Below are 19037 nucleotides of genomic sequence, written 5' to 3'. Positions count from 1 at the left end.
CCCTAAAGGCCCGTTCACACCAAGAATGATAACGATAACTATAACTAAAAAGGTAACATTCTAAAACAGGGGTGGTGAACGTTGGTCCTGGAGAGCCGCAGCCCTGCATAGTTTTGCTTCAACCCTAATCAAATGCACCTGAACAAGCTAATTAAGGTCTAGAAAGCAACAGGCATGTGAGTTTTAATTAGGGTTGGAGCTGAACTCTGCAGGGCTGCGGCTCTCCAGGACCGGCGTTCGCCACCCCTGTTCTAAAAAAATCGTTTCAAATTTAAGAAAAGTTCACAGAGTTTAGACCACAACTATAACGATAACGAAACGGGACCACTTTCAAAACAATTTTTTTTTACAGCTCATAAATAATAAAACACTGACAGCTAATCAGACCTTATTCAAATTTAACGGCTTGCGCATTTGAAATAGCAGGCAACGTTGTAGAGAAGCAAAGAGACCCTGATAGCACATGTACATCTTGGAGACGTCTATTTGACGTCTGCATTTACATCTGGAAGACATATTTTTTTAGAGTGTTTGCTCATCTGCAGTACGTCTATAGGACGTTTCCTATCAGATGTCAAATAGACGTTTATTAGATGCCTATAAAATGTTTATGATTAAGACTGCATTTAAAACTGACATCTTACAGACGTCTCTTAGATGTTTGTACACAGCAGATGCTTTCCAGATCAAGTGATGTTTAACAGACATCTTGCAGACGTACGTGTGCTATCTGGGGACATTGCACAGCAAACAGAGAAATGGAAAACATAAAATTACCTCAGTAATTCAGTGCTAGTTTGGACAATATTGTCTTTCCTCCTTTGAAGTTGCAGTAGAAAAGAGTATGTGTTATTCCACTACATTGACTATGTTAGAGATTAGATAGTCTACGCTAGATTCTGTTTAGATGTGCTCGAAATGTGCATGCTGAGGACATCTACTGGTTAAAGTCGTGTAAATGCAACAAAAACATATCAGTCGATTATATGGAGAAAAATCCTGAAATGTTTTCCTCAAAAAACATAATTTCTTTACAACTGAAGAAAGAAAGGCATAAACATCTTGGATAACAATGGGGTGAGTACATTGTTTGTAAATTTTTGTTCTGAAAGTGAACTACTCTTTTGAGTACAACAATAACCATAAAGTTTTAACAGTCATTCTAATTCTATGAGAATAGGGAAATCCACACCACAACTACAATGATAACAGAGGAATAATGTTGCTGGAAATCACTTTCACAGCGCCAAACAGAATCCAAGCCAAACAAAGCATTTAAAGTGGCAAACCTCATATAATAAACAGAACGTGCATTGGTGTGATGCTCATATCGTTATCTTAAAAGTTATTGTTCATCGTGATAACAGGGCTTTACTCCTATTTGGTATGATAAGCGTCATTTAAAAAACTTCCATTAGGTTCACCGTAACCCTACCGCAAATGTGCTCTGACTATATGTAACTTTTCACAGTTTTATTTTAACGATATTTGATTGCAAGTGAGATATTTGTTTCCATATAGAAGAAAATATTGTGTAACTTCATCTGTTTTTGCTCCACCAACACAAATATGTTCATACAAACCCATAGTGGAACTGTTTTGCATCCATGTGAAACATGTACTGCTAGAAGTGTTTTGTTGCTGAATGAATCAGTGTTTTTGAACTAATTGGTTAGATGAATGATTCAATGACTCACTCATGAATGCGATGTCTCATTCTGTACATGCTGGAGGTCGCATTTGTCAGTTACATATGTCATCAAGGCTGTCTCAGTATAAAAAAAAGGAAAGGGAAAAAAGAAAACAGCCATTACATTCCAAAGTAAGAAAGAAATCACAGTAATTACAAGAAATAAGTCAATTGCTGCTTTTCTGAAGCCTTTTAAAGTCTTTGAAATGAGACCAGCCTTCAAAAAGCAACCATTGTGAGGGGATTCAATTTGGGTCACATTTTAATATTTTTTTCTTTTATTTTAGATATCCGTGACCCTGTTGTAGACTAATTCATTTAATTAATTAATTAATTAATTGAAGTACTAATTCCCTTATTTTAAGTACAATTTGATTTCAAATAATCTTATTATTTGAAATCGAAAACCTACATTAATTAGAATGACATGACCAGTTTGTTTGCTAATACAGTGTTGTCAAAATGGTGGCAATGAAACATCTTAATGGTAAGAATTTAATGGTAAGAAATCAATCTGACATCTGAATTTGAATAAAACTTAAAAAAACGTTCACTTTAAAAAAGAAAATTCACGATTTACTCATCCAAGTCATTCCAAACCCGTAAGACTTTGGTTTTAATGGACTAAATGAAACCTAAGAGGTTCTTTAAAAAGTCCAGGTAACTAAAACTTAGATCAAAAAAGGTTATAAAGGCATCGTTAAAATTAAAGGATTAGTTCACTCCATGTCATCCAAGATGTTTATGTCTTTCTCTCTTCAGAGGAAAACTTTCCAGGATTTTTCTCCATATAGTGAACTTCAATGGGGATCAAGAGTTTGAAGGTCCAAATTGAATTTTCATCGCAGCTTCAAAGCTGTCTACACGATCCCAGCCGAGGAATAAGGGTCTTATCTAGTGAAATGATCAGTGACTTTCTTAAATTAAAAAAAAAAAAAAAAGTATACACTTTTTCACCACAAATGCTCGTCTTGCATTAGCTCTGTGATGCACGTACACAACATTATGCATTACGTAGTTAAATTGGAAAGGTTACGCGTGACGTAGGCAGAAGTACTGACCCAGTGTTTACAAATGTCCAGTCAAATGCTCTTTACAAAAAAGGTAAAACAAGGTCGGATGATTTTGAAGCTGGAGGAGAAAATGAGATGTTTTTCAGTATGGTCCAATGTGACTAAGTAATGCCTGAAGTTGTGGATAACAGAACATTTTATATGACTTTCAGAATTTAGGCTTTTATCTAAACAATGAATAGTACATCACATATGGTAAGCACAGATACTTGTGCAAACAAACCTCATTTCATGTTTACCAAATGTAATGTGCCCTATATATGTGTGCTTTGATAATACTTCTTTATATGGGTTTTTTCTAGAAACCATCTCACAGTTTAGAGGAATATGCATGGATATGCCCTATTTGTGAAAACCAAGGTTTCTGCGTCATGCTTGTTTGGTTTTCTCTTCTAGAGGGGGGAATAATCTCGGTCTCTGCGTCAGATTTAGAAGTGTGCCACTCTTTAGTCTCGGATGAGACACCCGCCGTTTGCGTCAACAGGAGCGCATTTGTGTTTTGTTTGCGTGAGTGAGTCATCTTATAATAGCTTCAAAACAAAGTATGGGGGAGCTGACCTAAATTGTTAGATATTGTGCCTTAGTGTGTGTCTACAGCCGCATTTACACAAATAAAATATCCAAGCTTTCCCTACGTAGGTGTACACAGGCTTGTTTGTATCCATGTACTGTGCAGCACAATGCATTTGTGCTCTTGACACTATCTTGACCTTTTTCTTCTGTGCAGAGGCCTGAAGCCTGGAGCGTAAGTGTGTGTGGCGAACAGTAATGCTACGAGACATTTCCTAGGCAGGTCAGACCTGGCAGCCCGCGTTGATGGAAGTGTCAAAGCAAATATGTCACAGCCGTACAGCTCACACAGTTGGCCACCCAGAGTCCCATTTTCTATCCACTTCTATTCTTGTTCAAAGACGAATGGATAGAGAGCTGAAGGCCAAAGATGAAGAAGCGGCTAGTCATTACATATTAGGACGATGATCATCTTAATTATTCATCAGCGGCTTTTAAGGACACTAGAGCCATTGGGTAAATGTGACATCTAAGCTGATCTTTATTGTAAACATGGTTTTGATCAATTTATGGCTAAACAGTGGTTTTCATGGTTTTCAGAACGTTTTTGTAACAAATACAGTGTCACTGATTTGACTGCAAATTAATAAAGATGCGCATTATAATATTATATAATGTTACTTTATTGTAGACAAAATACAAGTACGTAAAATTTACAGTAAAAATAAAATAGTAAGCACAAAGTACCTGGATGACCTACTACTTCCGGCAAGATTCTGATGTGCACATCTGATGGACATTTTACTGTCCCATGTGGCTATGGGACAAGATTTGTGAATGGCAGAGGAGTGACACAACTACCGTCAAATCAAGAAGTTCCAGATCCCAAAATTTTTTTGGTTCAGAAAACAAAGCTGAGATGCCTGAGATACATCTATCAATTACACTTACAACTCACACTTATATACAGTTCTTAAACAGTGGTCTTATTGCAGGTGCTTTCCCCTTTTTGCTTTTATAACCTCCTTAATATTCCCACCATAGTTATGTCATTTTGTTTCTGGCCTAATGTAAATTGTGATGTACCTCTGATCAGTGTATTTATTTATTTTTTTTAATTATGCTTTTGGTGCTCTTACATGATCAAAGAGTATATGCTATTGTAATATCCTCATGTAATATGAAATACATGTTTGAGTATCAAGTAAATAATGCACTCGCATTACATTATGGTATGTGCACACTAAAAGTGAAATGAATTATTTGCGCGAGTAGATTACATACAAAGTCAATGTGTATTTTTGTAGATAACATACAAAAGTGAATTTGCGTGGGGTGATGTGATTGCTGTGATCACATGATACCACGTCTTCAGCAAGTTGAAAATTTTCAACTAAGCAGAAAATTTGCATGACACTCTGTCGTGCAAGCCAATCAGTGATTTTATTCGTGTGAGTGACACGGAAAACATTCCGCGAGTAATCTAGCTGCTAAAAAAAAAAACAGCTAAAACCAGCCTAAGCTAACTGACAGATGAACATGACATGAATTAAATTCATACAATATATAATGTACTTTCTAATGGTCAGAACATAATTATTCAAAAAAAAAAAAAAAAAAAAAAAAAAAACTACTCAAAAACTACTCAAAGAGCGTGCAATTTTGGAGACATAATAACGTAATTTATACATTACCGTGAGAAGCAGGGGTGCTGAGGGTGCCGCAGCACCCCCTGGTACGGAGCTAAAGAAAAAATGAGGGTGCTGTGTTAAAAAAAAAATTATGTAAATTTTGTAACAAAAAAGAAATAAAACTAATTTTATTCATTCAAGTATTCATTAAAATTCATTGGAAAACACACAATGACAACTAGATAGTAAAGTTTGTAGACAAACTTTAAGTTGGCTTGAAAAAGCCCAGCCAGTAAGTTTTAAAATATTTTAAGTTTGACTCTTTTGAGTTTGAAATAGTTTGAAAGATTAAAGTCTGAATGTTTTGAAGGCAATACGGTCTATTAGAAAAACAGATAAACAGGATGTTGCTATGTGGTTGGTGGTCGCTAGGGCGGTTGCTAGGGTACCTGGGGTGATTGCTAGGGTGTTGCTATGTGGTTGTTAGGGTATCCAGGATGGTTGCTAGGGCAGTTGCTAGTCTATTATGAGATGCTAACGGTCTAACTGGATTCAATGATCTATGCTAAGCTATGCTAAAAGTGCCAGACCCGGAGATTGGCTGAATGGATTTAAAAATGGTAAAACTCAACTGTTTAACTCTAGGGGAGTTGGAAAATGAACCTACTTTTTAAAAAAGTGGAGTGTTGCTTTAAACTTTGAGGAATGACAGTTGCGACATTGCAAAGTGATAAAAAAAACATTTTTAAAAAACATTTTACTAGGTTTAACATTAGATGATCAGATCAGAATATACGCTAATTTGACTAGAAACAATGGAGACTTCCGCGTTCAGGAAAAATGTCTATAGTAAAAGTAAATTTTTATTAAAAAAAAAAAATAATAATAATAATATATATATATATATATATATATTTTTTTTTTTTTTTTTTTTTTACATACGTTTATAACATTATTCTTTGTGTTATATCACCTTTGCATCAAATGACAAAAAAAAAAAGTAAACGCTAATGTGAGGGATGGTAAATTAGACATCGTTCTCTCTTATGACTGCCGTTATCAGTCTCTCTCAATTTTTTTTCTTTTTCTGAAAGTCGTGAAAACTCTATCACTTTTTGCACTTTTAATGTTACTTCTAGCAAGAAATCAGTATTATAGTAATTAAATATTTACGTAGCCATCACCGAAGCTCATTCTATTTTGTTGTAGATCATTAAACCATTACACTGCCTCAGAAGCAGCATGTCCGAAATAAGTTTTGTGAGGTTTCTTTGTACACAAACGCTGCCTGCGGCCTCATTGTCGATAAGGGGATGGGGCAACAAGTCAGCTGCCTAGATTTTTGGATGCAGCCCTTACATAATTAAAACCATTTTATAGGGAACTATTAGCCTTGCAGTCTTCATCCCATGTGAGTGTACACCATTCTTAATGAGTAAACTTAGCACCAAAATACTGAAAGCATGGGTGTTTCAGTAGGCCAAATTTAAAATATTCAAATCAAAACAGCATGTTCAGTCATTGCATACTCTAGAGATCAAAATCAGGTGTCAGTAGCTTCTTCAGCTTGTCTTCTTCTCTCTTCTTCTCCTTTATCTTGTCTCTCAGGGGAGCTGAGGCAGTTCTTAGTGATCTTTGCCCTTATTCTGACAAATTCATACAGCAAAAATAGAGCCGTGCTCATATTACCACGGTATGATGAAAGAGTTGTTTGTGAAGAAATAGAGAGATGAGAAGAAATAATATAAGATTGACTGGTTGGGCCAGATATTAATTTAATCTGCTCATCATGGCGGGGAAAAGCAATTAACCAGAATCAGACAGGGAGCTTCTAATGAGAGCAGGTGTGTGAAGAGCTGATTGTAAAGATAGACGCTAATACATACTGTATACATGATTAATGCAATTAACCAGTACCAAATACATATTGAAATCATTTGCATACGGTTTGCTTTATCATCGTACTATATATATTCCAAGGCACAAAGATAAAACAAGTTGAGTATTAAGTGAGTAACAAGGCAAGAACTCTATGTAATCAACGTAGATCACGAACAGTCAACAACCGTGTAATGTGTGTTACTCTTGAGACATGCACCGTGCTTGTTATACAGTGTTACGGCTCACTGTACAGCTGTTTACTTTGATTGCTGAGTTTAGTAGTGCTCCAGTGCATAATAATCACACGCTAATGGAAATGTTTGTTTGATTATGTCTGATGTGCAAGTCAAATTTTCTTGGTTTCTCAAAGGAATGAAACGAGTAGGTGATGTGGAAGCTACAAGATTAAAAACTAAACAATAAAACCTGAACCTCCCTCTCAAACACACGCATACACTCCTTAATCCCAACCATTCTATACAATCATTCTATATTTAAAAAACAAACGATTTAAAGAAGTCCACTTCCAGAACAAAAATTTACAGATAATTTACTCACCCCCTTGTCATCCAAGATGTTCATGTCTTTCTTTCTTCAGTCGATAAGAAATTATGTTTCTTAAAGGGGTGATATTATGCTTTTTCACTTTTTGAACTTTAGTCAGTGTGTGGTGTGTATTTTTGGGCATAAAAAAGATCTACAAAGTTACAAGTCTCAAAGTCCACTCCAAAGGGAAATATTTCATTTTTAAAAAATCCCTTTTCAAGAACTACAACTAATGACTCCTTTGGACTGCAAGGTTTGTTTTTGGCATGCAATGATGTCACAACGCGGCCCATTAAAATAATTAAATTAAATCCCACCCACGGAAATTCGAATTGTTGGAGGGAGGGTAGAGACGAGGTGGGGGATTAGCCTAGTCTCAGCCTCAGACGTCACGCCCACGGAACGTTGGCTAAACGTCTGATGCATATGGTACACTTAACTGGAAACACTTCAGGAATGTCGAGGTCGTCATCTGATTGGTTGAATTTTATCGGATTTCCGGGGGACGCGAGTGTCGCGTTTATTTTCGGTCCGCCGGGAAACAAAGCGCAGACCTGTGATTGCAGAAGAAAAACTGTCGTGTTTACATGAGTGACAATGAGCATTTATCAAGATCAGCTAAACGTAGGATTCTCAAAAGTATGCGAGGTTCACGGCATAGACTCTTTAAGAGATGTCTAGGAGTTTTGTTTGAGGCACTTAGTGGAGACAAAAAGAGATATAATGCAGACGCCATTGTTGTTATACGTGCACAAACAGATCAATGACTTACTGCTTGTTTTCTTCTCCTTCTTTGATTTTCTATGCTGACTGACTTGTTGCATGCCGGTCTGTTGTTGTGGGGACATTTTTTTACGCCCCGAAACGTGACGCTCAACGAAACGAACTGTGATTGGTTGTTTGACATGTCGGTCAAACGGCCTTATGGGCGGGCCTTGGCCAAAGAAAGCTGCAGTCAGTCTGAAGGTCTGGCTACGCGAGACTAGGATTAGCCTAACTTTAGCGATGCGCAGCGCAGCGGGTATAAACAGAAGCATTGACTAGAGTGGCCGCTTCAGGGCAGTAACACGCTGCAGACGTGTCCAGTACAGGGGGTCCAAACACATGCCAAAGCCGCGATGTACTCCAGTTGCACATCGGAGCCGTAAGGCACCGCAGATGCGTGCAGATTGAGATTTATTCATCTTACAGTGTAGATAGCTTATAACGCGAGTGTTTTTTAAAATGCATAAACTTGCACTAAAGTAGGCTAGGCTAATCAGTGATGATGTTCTCTGATAATGTTAGGCTGCTTTTAGCTTTATGCTGGAGCTGGTTTCGGGCAATGAAACTAAGTATGTAAATAATTAAATACATTAGCATGATAATATCATGTATTGGCGATCTCGCAAGATGATGATAGGACCTAACACTACTGTAGCGTATTATTTACTCACCCTCCATGCATCCTAGGTGTATATGACTTCCTTCTTTCAGACGAATGCAATCGGAGCTATATTAAAATTTATCCTGGCACTCCCGAAGGCCTCCTGTAGCAAATCGATGCGTTTTTGTAAGAAAAAATATCAATATTTAAAACGTAAGAATCACTTTAATCTGGCTTGTGTTAACAGTTGTACACAGAACTTGCTTCTTTGACAAGAGGCGTGGCAGTACTGAAACACCGTCTAAGCTGTTCGCCAATCGCAACACAGTGGGAGAGTTAACCAATCACAACACATTTCGTTCTACGGAAGGCGGGCCTTCAGTAATGCGTTTTCGAATCACCAAGCATGAAAGCATGTTCTAGTACACCCCCAAAACAAAATCAAGACTTTGTAAAAGAGCATAATAGGACCCCTTTAAAGAAAACATTTCAGGAATGTTCTCCATATAGTGGATTTCAATGGTGCCCCCAAGTTTGAACTTCCAAAATGCAGTTTAAATGCAGCTTCAAATGGCTCTAAACGATCCCAGCCGAGGAAGAAGGGTCTTGTCTAATGATCTGTCAAACAAATTGACAATTTATATACTTTTCAACCTCAAATGTCTCGTCTCTACAATCCGCATGCATAGTCTGTTAGCGTTTGACATTAAAAAGTATACAAATTGTATTATTACTTCTCGGTTGGGATCCATTTAAATTGCATTTTGGAAGTTCAAAATCGGGGCACCATATCAGTCCATTATATGTAGAAAAATGCTGAAATATTTTTCTCAAAAAACAATTTCTTTATGACTGATGAAAGAAAGACACGAACATCTTGGATGACAAGGGGGTGAGTACATTATATGTGAATCTTCGTTTTGGAAGTGGACTTCTCCTTTAAGAACAGAAACGTCCACATGGACACCAATTCCCATTGGTTTACTGGAGTTTGAAACACATCAGCACACACACATCCTCTTGAAAGAAGGGGGATATATTCATATTTTTCAGTACTGCGTCAGCTAGACTCAGTATCAACACATTTTCTGGATTTCTCATTTACTCGCTCTGCTGTCACTTTTAGCTCTTTTCAGATGTGCTTTTTTTTTTTGCTCTGGAAAGGCTGTTCATGGTTTTCTGTTCACATAATCTGATATCCTGGCATTTAAATTTAAGAGGCTCTGCTCTGCCAGATAGACTAATGTCTCTGCTGCTTACATTAATGCAAACATAAAATTGTCAGTTCAAATTTTGACTTAAATTGTTATGCTGACACTATAATTTGCTTTAAAATATTTTGTGCTCATTATTTTAAATTACAAAAAACAATTCCACACATGGTCTCAGACCTCTATGTACATAAAAAATACCTTTTCAGGGTACAGGATGTTATTTGTGGTCGGGCACACTGGTTGGAACATCACACCTCCATGTAAAATACATGCGCTGCTAATGTGCTTGCTGGTCTATAAAATGTTCTTCATCCATTTTTAATCCAGCAGGCCCCCTGGTGGTTTTTCTTAGAAAACTCTTCTTATATCCACCCTTCCCCCACGAACATCTCCTGGAAAATCCATGTGCATAATGGAAGGGATTCTTTCCTCCTCAGCAGCTGTGATGTTTCAGTGCAGAGCTGATTGTCCTTAATGGTGTGCAACCAAAGCATTGTGGTTAAAACAAAGGAAATCATGTTGTCAGTGGCATTAATGTGCTTGATTATTAATTTTAAGGGTTTTAATTTTCAACTCCAGATCCATCCAGATCAATCTTTTATGAATGGCATCAGTGTGTCATGATTTAAGTACATGGGTTAAGTGCAGTTATAAACTGCTTTGATGATTGACAGCCCAGGTGGGTTTCTGTACAACAAACAAGCTGCTGTTTTTCTTGACGGCTTTAATGCACACATTCACAACACATGAGAAGCAACAGTGTGTATTTATTGAGCTGATTGGCTACCATTTTCACACTCATTATACAATTATACACTTAGAAATATAAGCTGAAATTAAACCTAAATGCTCAGTTCTTATAATGTTCTTGTCTAATGTTAGTTTTGTACAATCTGTTCCCTTGTTTCTTTTGTGAAGTTCACATGGCTTTTATTGGGGTTTAGTGCCATCTGCTGGATAAAGTAAAGTAATGCATTAATGCAGTTTGCTAGGATGGGAATCTGCTGCTATTAGATATATTACTTATATATACTGACTTAAGTTTGATTTGTCACTAATATTACTCTTTGAGATGTGAACTGTCATGTACAGTTTGTGCTATGAGCACTGGTGTGCTTTAACTTGTAGTAAATGATAAAATGGGCAAAAAAGGGAAAATATTAAAAAAATAATATCCTATATATTTTAGATTATATATCATTATAAAATGTATGAAACATTTGGGATCAGTAAGATTTTTTGTTTATGAAATCAATAAATACTTTAATTCAGCAAATTTTATTTTAAATAAATGCTGTTCTTTTGAACTTTCTATGCATCATTGAATCCTGAAAAAGTGTATCACTCTTTCCACAAAAATGTAAAGCAGCACAATTGTTTTCAACACTGATAATAAACAGAAATGTTTCTTGAGCAAATCAACATATTAGAATGATTTCTGAAGGATTATGTGACACTGAAGACTGGAGAAATGATGCTGAAAATTCAGCTTTGATCACAGAAATAAATTACATTTTACTATACATTTACATAGAAAATCGTTATTTAAACTGTAGTAATATTTTACAATTTTAGTTTTTTTTTTTTTTTTAATTGAATTCTGATCAAATCAGCCATAGTGAGCACAGTGAACTTTTAAAACATTTAAAGAAAAAGTCCACTTCCAAAACAAAGATTCACATATAATGTACTCACCCTCTTGTCATCCAAGACATTCATGTCTTTCTTTCTTCAGTTGTAAAGAAATTATGTTTTTTGAGGAAAACATTTCAGCATTTTTCTTCATATAATGGACGGATATGGTGCCTCGATTTTGTACTTCCAAATGCAGTTTAAATGCAGCTTCAAACGATCCCAAATGCGGTTGTAAACGAAGGGTCTTTTCTATCGTAACGATCAGATATTTTAATAAAAATAATACAATTTATATACTTTTTAATGTGAAACGCTCATCTTGTCTCACTCTGCCTTGATTGTTTTTGTTCCGGTTCATGACAGTTAAGGTATACGGAAAAAAAAAACATAAAAACAAAAAACGCTGAAATGTTTTCCTCAAAAAACATAATTTATTTTCGACTGAGGAAAGAAAGACATGAACATCTTGGATGACAAGGGGGTGAGTACATTACATATGAATCTTTGTTTTGGAAGTGGACTTCTCCTTTAAAAATCTTGCTGAGCCCAAACGCTGAAACATTAGCATATAGATTTACACACTATATTATGTAATTAAAAGTTATTATTGAGGGGTGAAAGGATGGATAGATCGTAATTTTCCATATTCACTTTCTAAAAATTGTAAAATGAATCGGTTGAAATAAACGAGACTATACAGAAACCAAATTTTATTTTACCTCTCTAATAATTACTTTACACAGCTGTAAACCTCATAACGAGCCCTGATAGATTTATCTACACAAAACAATCTTTCAAAAGCACAGTTTCATATGAAACTAGGCAGTTCACACAAACGGACAGTGTTTGTTAGCAATACATCCTTCAATCTTCTGGCAGAAAGACAGCAAATGCTCAGTATCCTTGTAGCAGCTTGAAAAGTGGATTAAAGTTCTAATCAGAACTTTAATGCTAAATAAATCTACGTGCCTGTCCAAACATTTACAAACAAAGGCTTTAGAGTCAAACTGTCCATTTTTCTAACCGTTTACGTGTCCATTAGTAATTAACAAGTCCTTTACAGACGTGGCTTACATGCGGTGGATCCTCTCATGGTTGATGAACTGTTTGAGGTTATGGAGGTTGTCCCACCACTTGAAGAGGAAGGTTTCTGCAATGAGGCTGAACCAAGGTGTGATCTCCAGCTCTTTCCTCTTGGCTTTCTCCAGGATCTCTTTCAGCTCCTCTTTGGACACGTAGCAGTGGCTTTGGATCTCGTTGGGGTCTGGATTCAGATCCACGTCCTTCTGCATGAAGAGGATGTAGTCGATCTCGTGCTCGCCCCAGATGCCATCCGACTGGGCTTTGTAGTGGATGCGGGTCAAGTAGGTCATCTCTTCTGGAGGCACCTGGGATAGCAAGCAGGTTAGGTCTGAACATCCAGATTTCAGAATTCATAAATAATGCTGAAAATCAGATTCACACATTTTTTGTACAGGGCTTCTGCAGGTTTTATGAAGGTACATTTAAGTTTTTTTAAACGTTTTCAAAACCAAGTTAAGAAAATTTAGGGATAGTTCACCCGAAAATTAAAATTTTGTCATTATTTACTCACCCTCATGTCGTTCCAAACCTGTAAGACCTTTGCTCATTTTTGGTACACATTTTAAGATATTTCTGATGAAGATATTTTTGTTTAAGATATTATTTCTGAAAGCTTTCTGACACTGACACAGTAACAATTAAACTGTTGAATAAAGTTATTTTTGTTTACTTTGTGCACAAAAAATATTCTTGTAGCTTTATTAAAAAATATGGTTGAACCACAGATGTCCCATGGACTATTTTAGCGATGTCCTTACTCCCTTCCTGGGCCTTGAACGTGTCAGTTGCCTTGCTGTTTATGCAGGGTCAGAAAGCTCTCGGATTTCATCAAAAATGTCTTAATTTGTGACACAATGACAGAATTTTCATTTTTAAGTGAACTATCCCTTTATGGAATAAACTGCTTATTTATTGCTTATGAATGCAATATGTTCTTTCCATGTATTTATCTAGGTAAGCAACACTTAAAATTAACTTAAAATTACAAAAGATCTTCATTACATTTTAATTCATTTTCCCAAAAAAGATCTCATACTTCATAACTTTTACTGTACGTCTGATCACATTGCAAAAACTAATTTTCTAAATTGATTATTTTTGTCTTGCAATTGTCTAAAGATTCTTAAATTAAAGAAAAAACAATTACCTGAAAGCAAAACGACTTTAGATAAGAAGTCTTGTTTTCTAAGAAATTAATTAAAATGAAGTGAGTTTATGATTAAAAAAAAAATAAATAAAAGAACAAATATCTGCCAGTAGGATTGGAAATATCAACTTAATTGAAAAGGAAAACAAGTTTTCATTCCCAGTTGGCAGATATTAGTTTGTTACACAAACTCAGATAATTATTTTTCAGTTTCTAAGATAACAAGAGTTCAACTATCTACGTTTTGAATCTCAAGTAAATGTATCTTCATTTAAAGATATTTAGATGTTTGTTCTGGAAAACAAGACAAATATTCTAAGAAAGTTATTCATTTTTAGCAGTGCATGCAAGACGTATTGCCATGACTTTTCGAATTTAAGACTTTTAAAGCCTTAATTTGTGGAAGGGGGAATTAAGACTTTTTTTAAGAGCTGCAGAAACCCTGTGAAACACGGGGATAACTTATACCATACTTCTGATCAGACTGCAAGAAAACTGGTGTTCTTCATCAGTTTTTTTCCTCATTTTCCAGAAATGTCTTAAGATTCTTAAATGAAGACAAATTTTACTTGAAAGGCAAACTGACATTAAGGTAAGAAATCTTGTTTTTTGATCAAGTGATCAAAATGAAGTGAGTTTATGATGGAAAACAAGACAGAAATGCAGAGGAAGATATTTTCAGCAATGAATGCAAGATTTAATGCCATGACTATACATTTAAGGCTTTCTGCTTCGATTTGAGACATTTTTAGGCCTTAAAGGAGAAGTCCACTTCCAAAACAAAGATTCACATATAACATACTCACCCCCTTATCATCCAAGATGTTCATGTCTTTCTTTCTTCAGTCGTAGATAAATTACGTTTTTTGCATTTCAGCATTTTTCTCCATATAATAGACGAATATGGTGCCCCAATTTTGAACTACCAAAATGCAGTTTAAATGCGGCTTCAAACGATGCCAAATGCGGTTTTAAATGATCCCAGCCGAGGAAGAAGGGTCTTATCAAGCGTAACGATCGGTTATTTTTTATAAAAATAATACAATTTATATACTTTTTAATGTCAAATGCTCGTCTTGTCTTACGCTGCCTGGACTGTTTTTTTTCCGGTTCATGACAGTTAGGGTATGTCGAAAAACTCCCATCTCATGTTCTCCCTCAACTTCAAAATCTTCCTATATCGCTGTTTTACCTTTTTTTGTTAAGGGTGTTTGATCTTCTTTGCATGTTCACTTTGCAAAGACTGGGTCGGTACTTCTGCAGCAATGTAGGATGATTTTGAAATGATTTTTAAAGTTGAGGGAGAAAATACGATTGGAGTTTTATGACATACCCTAACTGTCTTGAGTCAGAATACACAGTTCAGGAAGAGTAAGGCAAGACGAGTGTTTGAGATTAAAAAGTATTTAAATTGTATTTTTTTAAAATGAAAATAACTGATCGTTTTGCTAGATTAGACCCTTCTTCCTCGGCTGGGATTGTTTACAACTGCATTTGGGATCGTTTGAAGCCGCATTTAAACTTACATTCTGGAAGTCCAAAATCAGGGCACCATAGCAGTCCATTATACGGAAAAATCCTGAAATGTTTTCCTCAAAAAACATAATTTCTTTCTGACTGAAGAAAGAAAGACATGAACATCTTGGATGACAAGGGGGTGAGTACATTATATGTGAATTTTTGTTTTGGAAGTGGACTTCTCCTTTAATTTGTGTAAGGGTAAATCGAGACCCTGTTGTATCAGTACCTGTTCGGTGGGAATGCCGAGCTCAGCTTGCAGGCGTCTCTGTGCGGCGCGTCGGACCCCAATGGCATCCTGCTCCTCCAGTTCACTAGCAGTGTGGAGGGGGTGACTACAGCAAGAGTTGGTAAAACAGCCTGGGAAAGCATATCAAACAAACTAACTTTATTTCAGCTTATGAAAGCATATTTTAAAAAGGATATCTAGAGCTCTAAAATCTGATTGGATGAGCTGATTGGATTTACGCACCTGTGACCTTATTCTACATTTACAAAAGGCAATGAACTACTGCAATAAACCAATGCTTATGTTATTTTGTGTTATGCCTGAGTGCAAACCAAGAGAGTGAGTACTTAGGCCAGATTTACTAAACAGGGCAATTTAGCATGAGACTGCAGTGCCATAAAAAAAGTACAGATGGGAGTGGAAACTCCTACAAATGCAAAAGCAGCCATAAAAATATCCACGTCTTTTCATCACTAGGTTTTACGGTGTGTCTTTAGAAAATCTTGACAGTATATATTTTTTTAATGCCAAAAGAGGGGTTGTGCTGGTCTAAACTGCTAGTAAATCTGGCCCTCAGTGTCCTCACCAGTTGTGTTAAGTTTTGCCATTTATATAAACATTGAACCCCCCCAACCACCACAAAATTAGTCTTTGATTTCTGTGAAGAATTAGGAAATGAGTAAAGTACAAGAGTAAAAGCACTAGAACTATAAAACTAGAACTATAAAATCAGCTTTGGTATTTGAAATAAAGCAGAGATAAATGTAAATATAAATATTAGATGAAAAAAAACTTGTGAAATGCTGCCTTAGGCAAATAAAACATTAAAATGACTCTGCTGTAAACGGTTATAAATTGAAAGATTTAATAAATAAGGAATTTAACAAAAAAAAAAAAAAACATTAAATTGACTAAAACTAAAATGTAAATAAATGAATCTAGATAGAAATACTAACAAAAACACACAGAATTAAAACTGAGAGTATAACAGCTAATTCTAATAGATAATTCAAAATAGGAGTAAATAATATAATATTAACATTGACACATACCTGGAAAAGTGATTTTGGCATCGGATCTCTGCTGAAGGAGCAGCTTTTCCTCGCTGTTAAACAGGAAAACACTGAATGCTCGATGCAATAATCCTGTCGTTAAGAATGCAAAGAAATCATTTATGTTAAGACCTTTTTATAAATAAATAAATAAATGAATAAATAAATAATAGAGTTGTCTTTTTAGGGACAGGTAAAATACATATAATCAGCAGTAAAATATCATGCACACATTTTACCTTTATCGATATTTGCATTGAGATGGCAGTTTTTCTTGCTGTCAGCTCCAATCTTTCTGTCATTGTCGTCGATGAGGATGCACATCTCTGCAAGCAACTGCACCTGCTTCTCATCCAGATTATCCATGCTAATCTCCGGCATCCTTACAGGTGAACTGAGCCGTCTGACCTGACTACAAACACAGACACATTCACCTTCACACTAAAACATGCTTTGTAATGCAGTCACTTCAGATATTTATTTAATAATTATTATAAGCCAACTGCTACAAAACAATCTAAAAATATGTATATAAACAAGTCATTATGGCTACAACATTTAGAACATATTTCAACATTTTCCTTAGTTGTTTAATAATATTATTAACAACTTAAAATATATTAAAAATATACAACACTGAAACACATTTACAGTTAAAAAGTTTAATATTTTTAATAGCCAAATAGCACAGACGCAACAATAACTAAATAATATTAAGTGAAGAATGTAAACATACCTAAAAATAAATTATACTTACATAATTTACAATAGTTATTACAAAGAATATACACAAAAAGCTACAAAAGTTAGTTTAGCATGGTGCTAAATTATAGGAACACAACATTTAGGCCCTGTAAAATCAGCAGCTCATAAAATGCACTGGATAAATGTTACAAAAATGTTTTCTTCACTCACCTGTAAAGCTGTGTGTGCTGTTGAACAGGTAAATGAAGAGTTTGAGCTCTGGCAGCGGGTTTATTTATTCTGACGAGCAGCGCAGCCGCTGATCTGCGCACCGCCCATAAAAACCGCACCATGAGCAAGAACCGCACTGTCCAATCACACTCCAGCGCTCTACCAACACGCCATCACACCACACGTTACTGCACTTCTGCTCTACGACTCAGCGATAAAGTAGCGCTTCACACACTTACACTACTAAAGCGCTAATGCAGGAGATATCTTAATAACACGAGGATCACACTTAAGCACACGTACAGTTCTCAAGAAACCGATCACTGCTCAACTCTGACGACCACACCGACTCCCTGCCCACAAATGACAGGTCACGCCAAAGATTTTGATTGGTTGTTGGGAATGAAGCTGTCTTCCGATTGGTGAATATTAATCTTGGCTGTCTTCCGGGTGTGGTTGACAGGAAAAGCCGAAAGAATACATTTTTATTGTTTCTTTTCTTTTCTTTTTTTTTTAAGAAATTAATACTTTTATTCACCAAGGATGTATTAAGTTAATAATTAAAAGTTTATTAAAAGTTAATAATAAATAATTTACATTGTTATAAAATATTTATATTTTTAATAAACACTGTACTTTTTAAACTTGTTATTCATGAAAGAATCCTGAAAAAAAAATCACAGGTTCCAAAAAATATTTGGCAGCACAACTGTTGATATTATCCAACATTGATCATTCTAATAATAAATCCGCATATTAGAATGATTTCTGAAGGATCATGTGACACTTAAGACTGGAGTAACAGCTGATAAAAATTCAGCTTTTCATCACAGGAATAAATTCTATTTTAAAGTATGTTAAAATAAAAAACATTATTTTATATTGTAAAAACATTTTGCAATATTACTGTTTTTTTTTCTATATTTTTAATCAAATAAATGCAGCCTTGATGAGCATAAGAGACTTCTTTAAAGACTATTACAAGTCTTACTGACCCCAAACTTTTGAACGGTAGTGTGTGTGTGTATATATATATATATATATATATATATATATAAATTCCTAATCGGAAAGCAATTTATTTAATGTCAACATTATTTTAACAACCTATAAAATAATAAGGCCAATAATAAAGCTATATTTTTCATATTAAATGTTTGGAACATAATATTAAACAGTAATTTAACGTTTAACAGTTATACTGGCAATATCAACACAGAGACACAATAAAAAAATAAATAATAATCATGATGATAATCATGACCATAATATTATTAAAATATCTTTTAAAAAATACAGTCGTAATTTGTAATTTTTTTAAAGTAATTTGATTAATGTTAACATTATTACAATAAACAAACAAACGAAGGCTATACTTTTCACTTGATATTTTCAAATTATTCTTTGAAATTATTTTTTTTTATCTGACGGCTCAGGAAATCCTTTATGTAATTGAATTGTTTCCGCATTTGGTTGGCTAATTAATATTAAAAAATAATTTGTATTAATACACATAGCTTCCATATGTGGGCCAAAATATTTTTTTC

The 19037-nt window shown here is 35.1% G+C and overlaps 1 protein-coding gene across 1 annotated transcript; it reads right to left on the bottom strand.

Moving 5' to 3' along the window:
* Positions 1 to 12239: 12239 nt before the first annotated feature.
* Positions 12240 to 17848, bottom strand: idi1 (isopentenyl-diphosphate delta isomerase 1). The gene is made up of 5 exons (XM_051098731.1): positions 17491 to 17848; positions 16815 to 16987; positions 16576 to 16668; positions 15524 to 15654; positions 12240 to 12934 (listed from the first exon to the last, which is right to left on the bottom strand). Exons 1-5 carry the CDS (start codon positions 17610 to 17612, stop codon positions 12617 to 12619), a joined length of 837 nt encoding a protein of 278 aa, XP_050954688.1. The 5' UTR covers positions 17613 to 17848; the 3' UTR covers positions 12240 to 12616.
* Between the last annotated feature and the right edge of the window lie 1189 nt (positions 17849 to 19037).

Source organism: Labeo rohita, chromosome 24 (assembly GCF_022985175.1).
Source record: "Labeo rohita strain BAU-BD-2019 chromosome 24, IGBB_LRoh.1.0, whole genome shotgun sequence".
NCBI lineage: Eukaryota > Metazoa > Chordata > Actinopteri > Cypriniformes > Cyprinidae > Labeo > Labeo rohita.
The sequence above is the reverse complement of the archived record's forward strand: the minus strand, read 5'-3'. Positions and strand labels throughout refer to the sequence as shown.

Excerpts from the sequence above, each read along its gene's own strand:
- idi1 (XM_051098731.1), bottom strand. The coding sequence starts at position 17,612 with ATGGTGCGGTTTTTATGGGCGGTGCGCAGATCAGCGGCTGCGCTGCTC. Across the intron at positions 16,988-17,490 it reads CAGCACACACAGCTTTACAG|TCAGGTCAGACGGCTCAGTT; the intron begins GTGAGTGAAGAA and ends CTGTGTTTGTAG. Across the intron at positions 16,669-16,814 it reads CAATGCAAATATCGATAAAG|GATTATTGCATCGAGCATTC; the intron begins GTAAAATGTGTG and ends TCTTAACGACAG.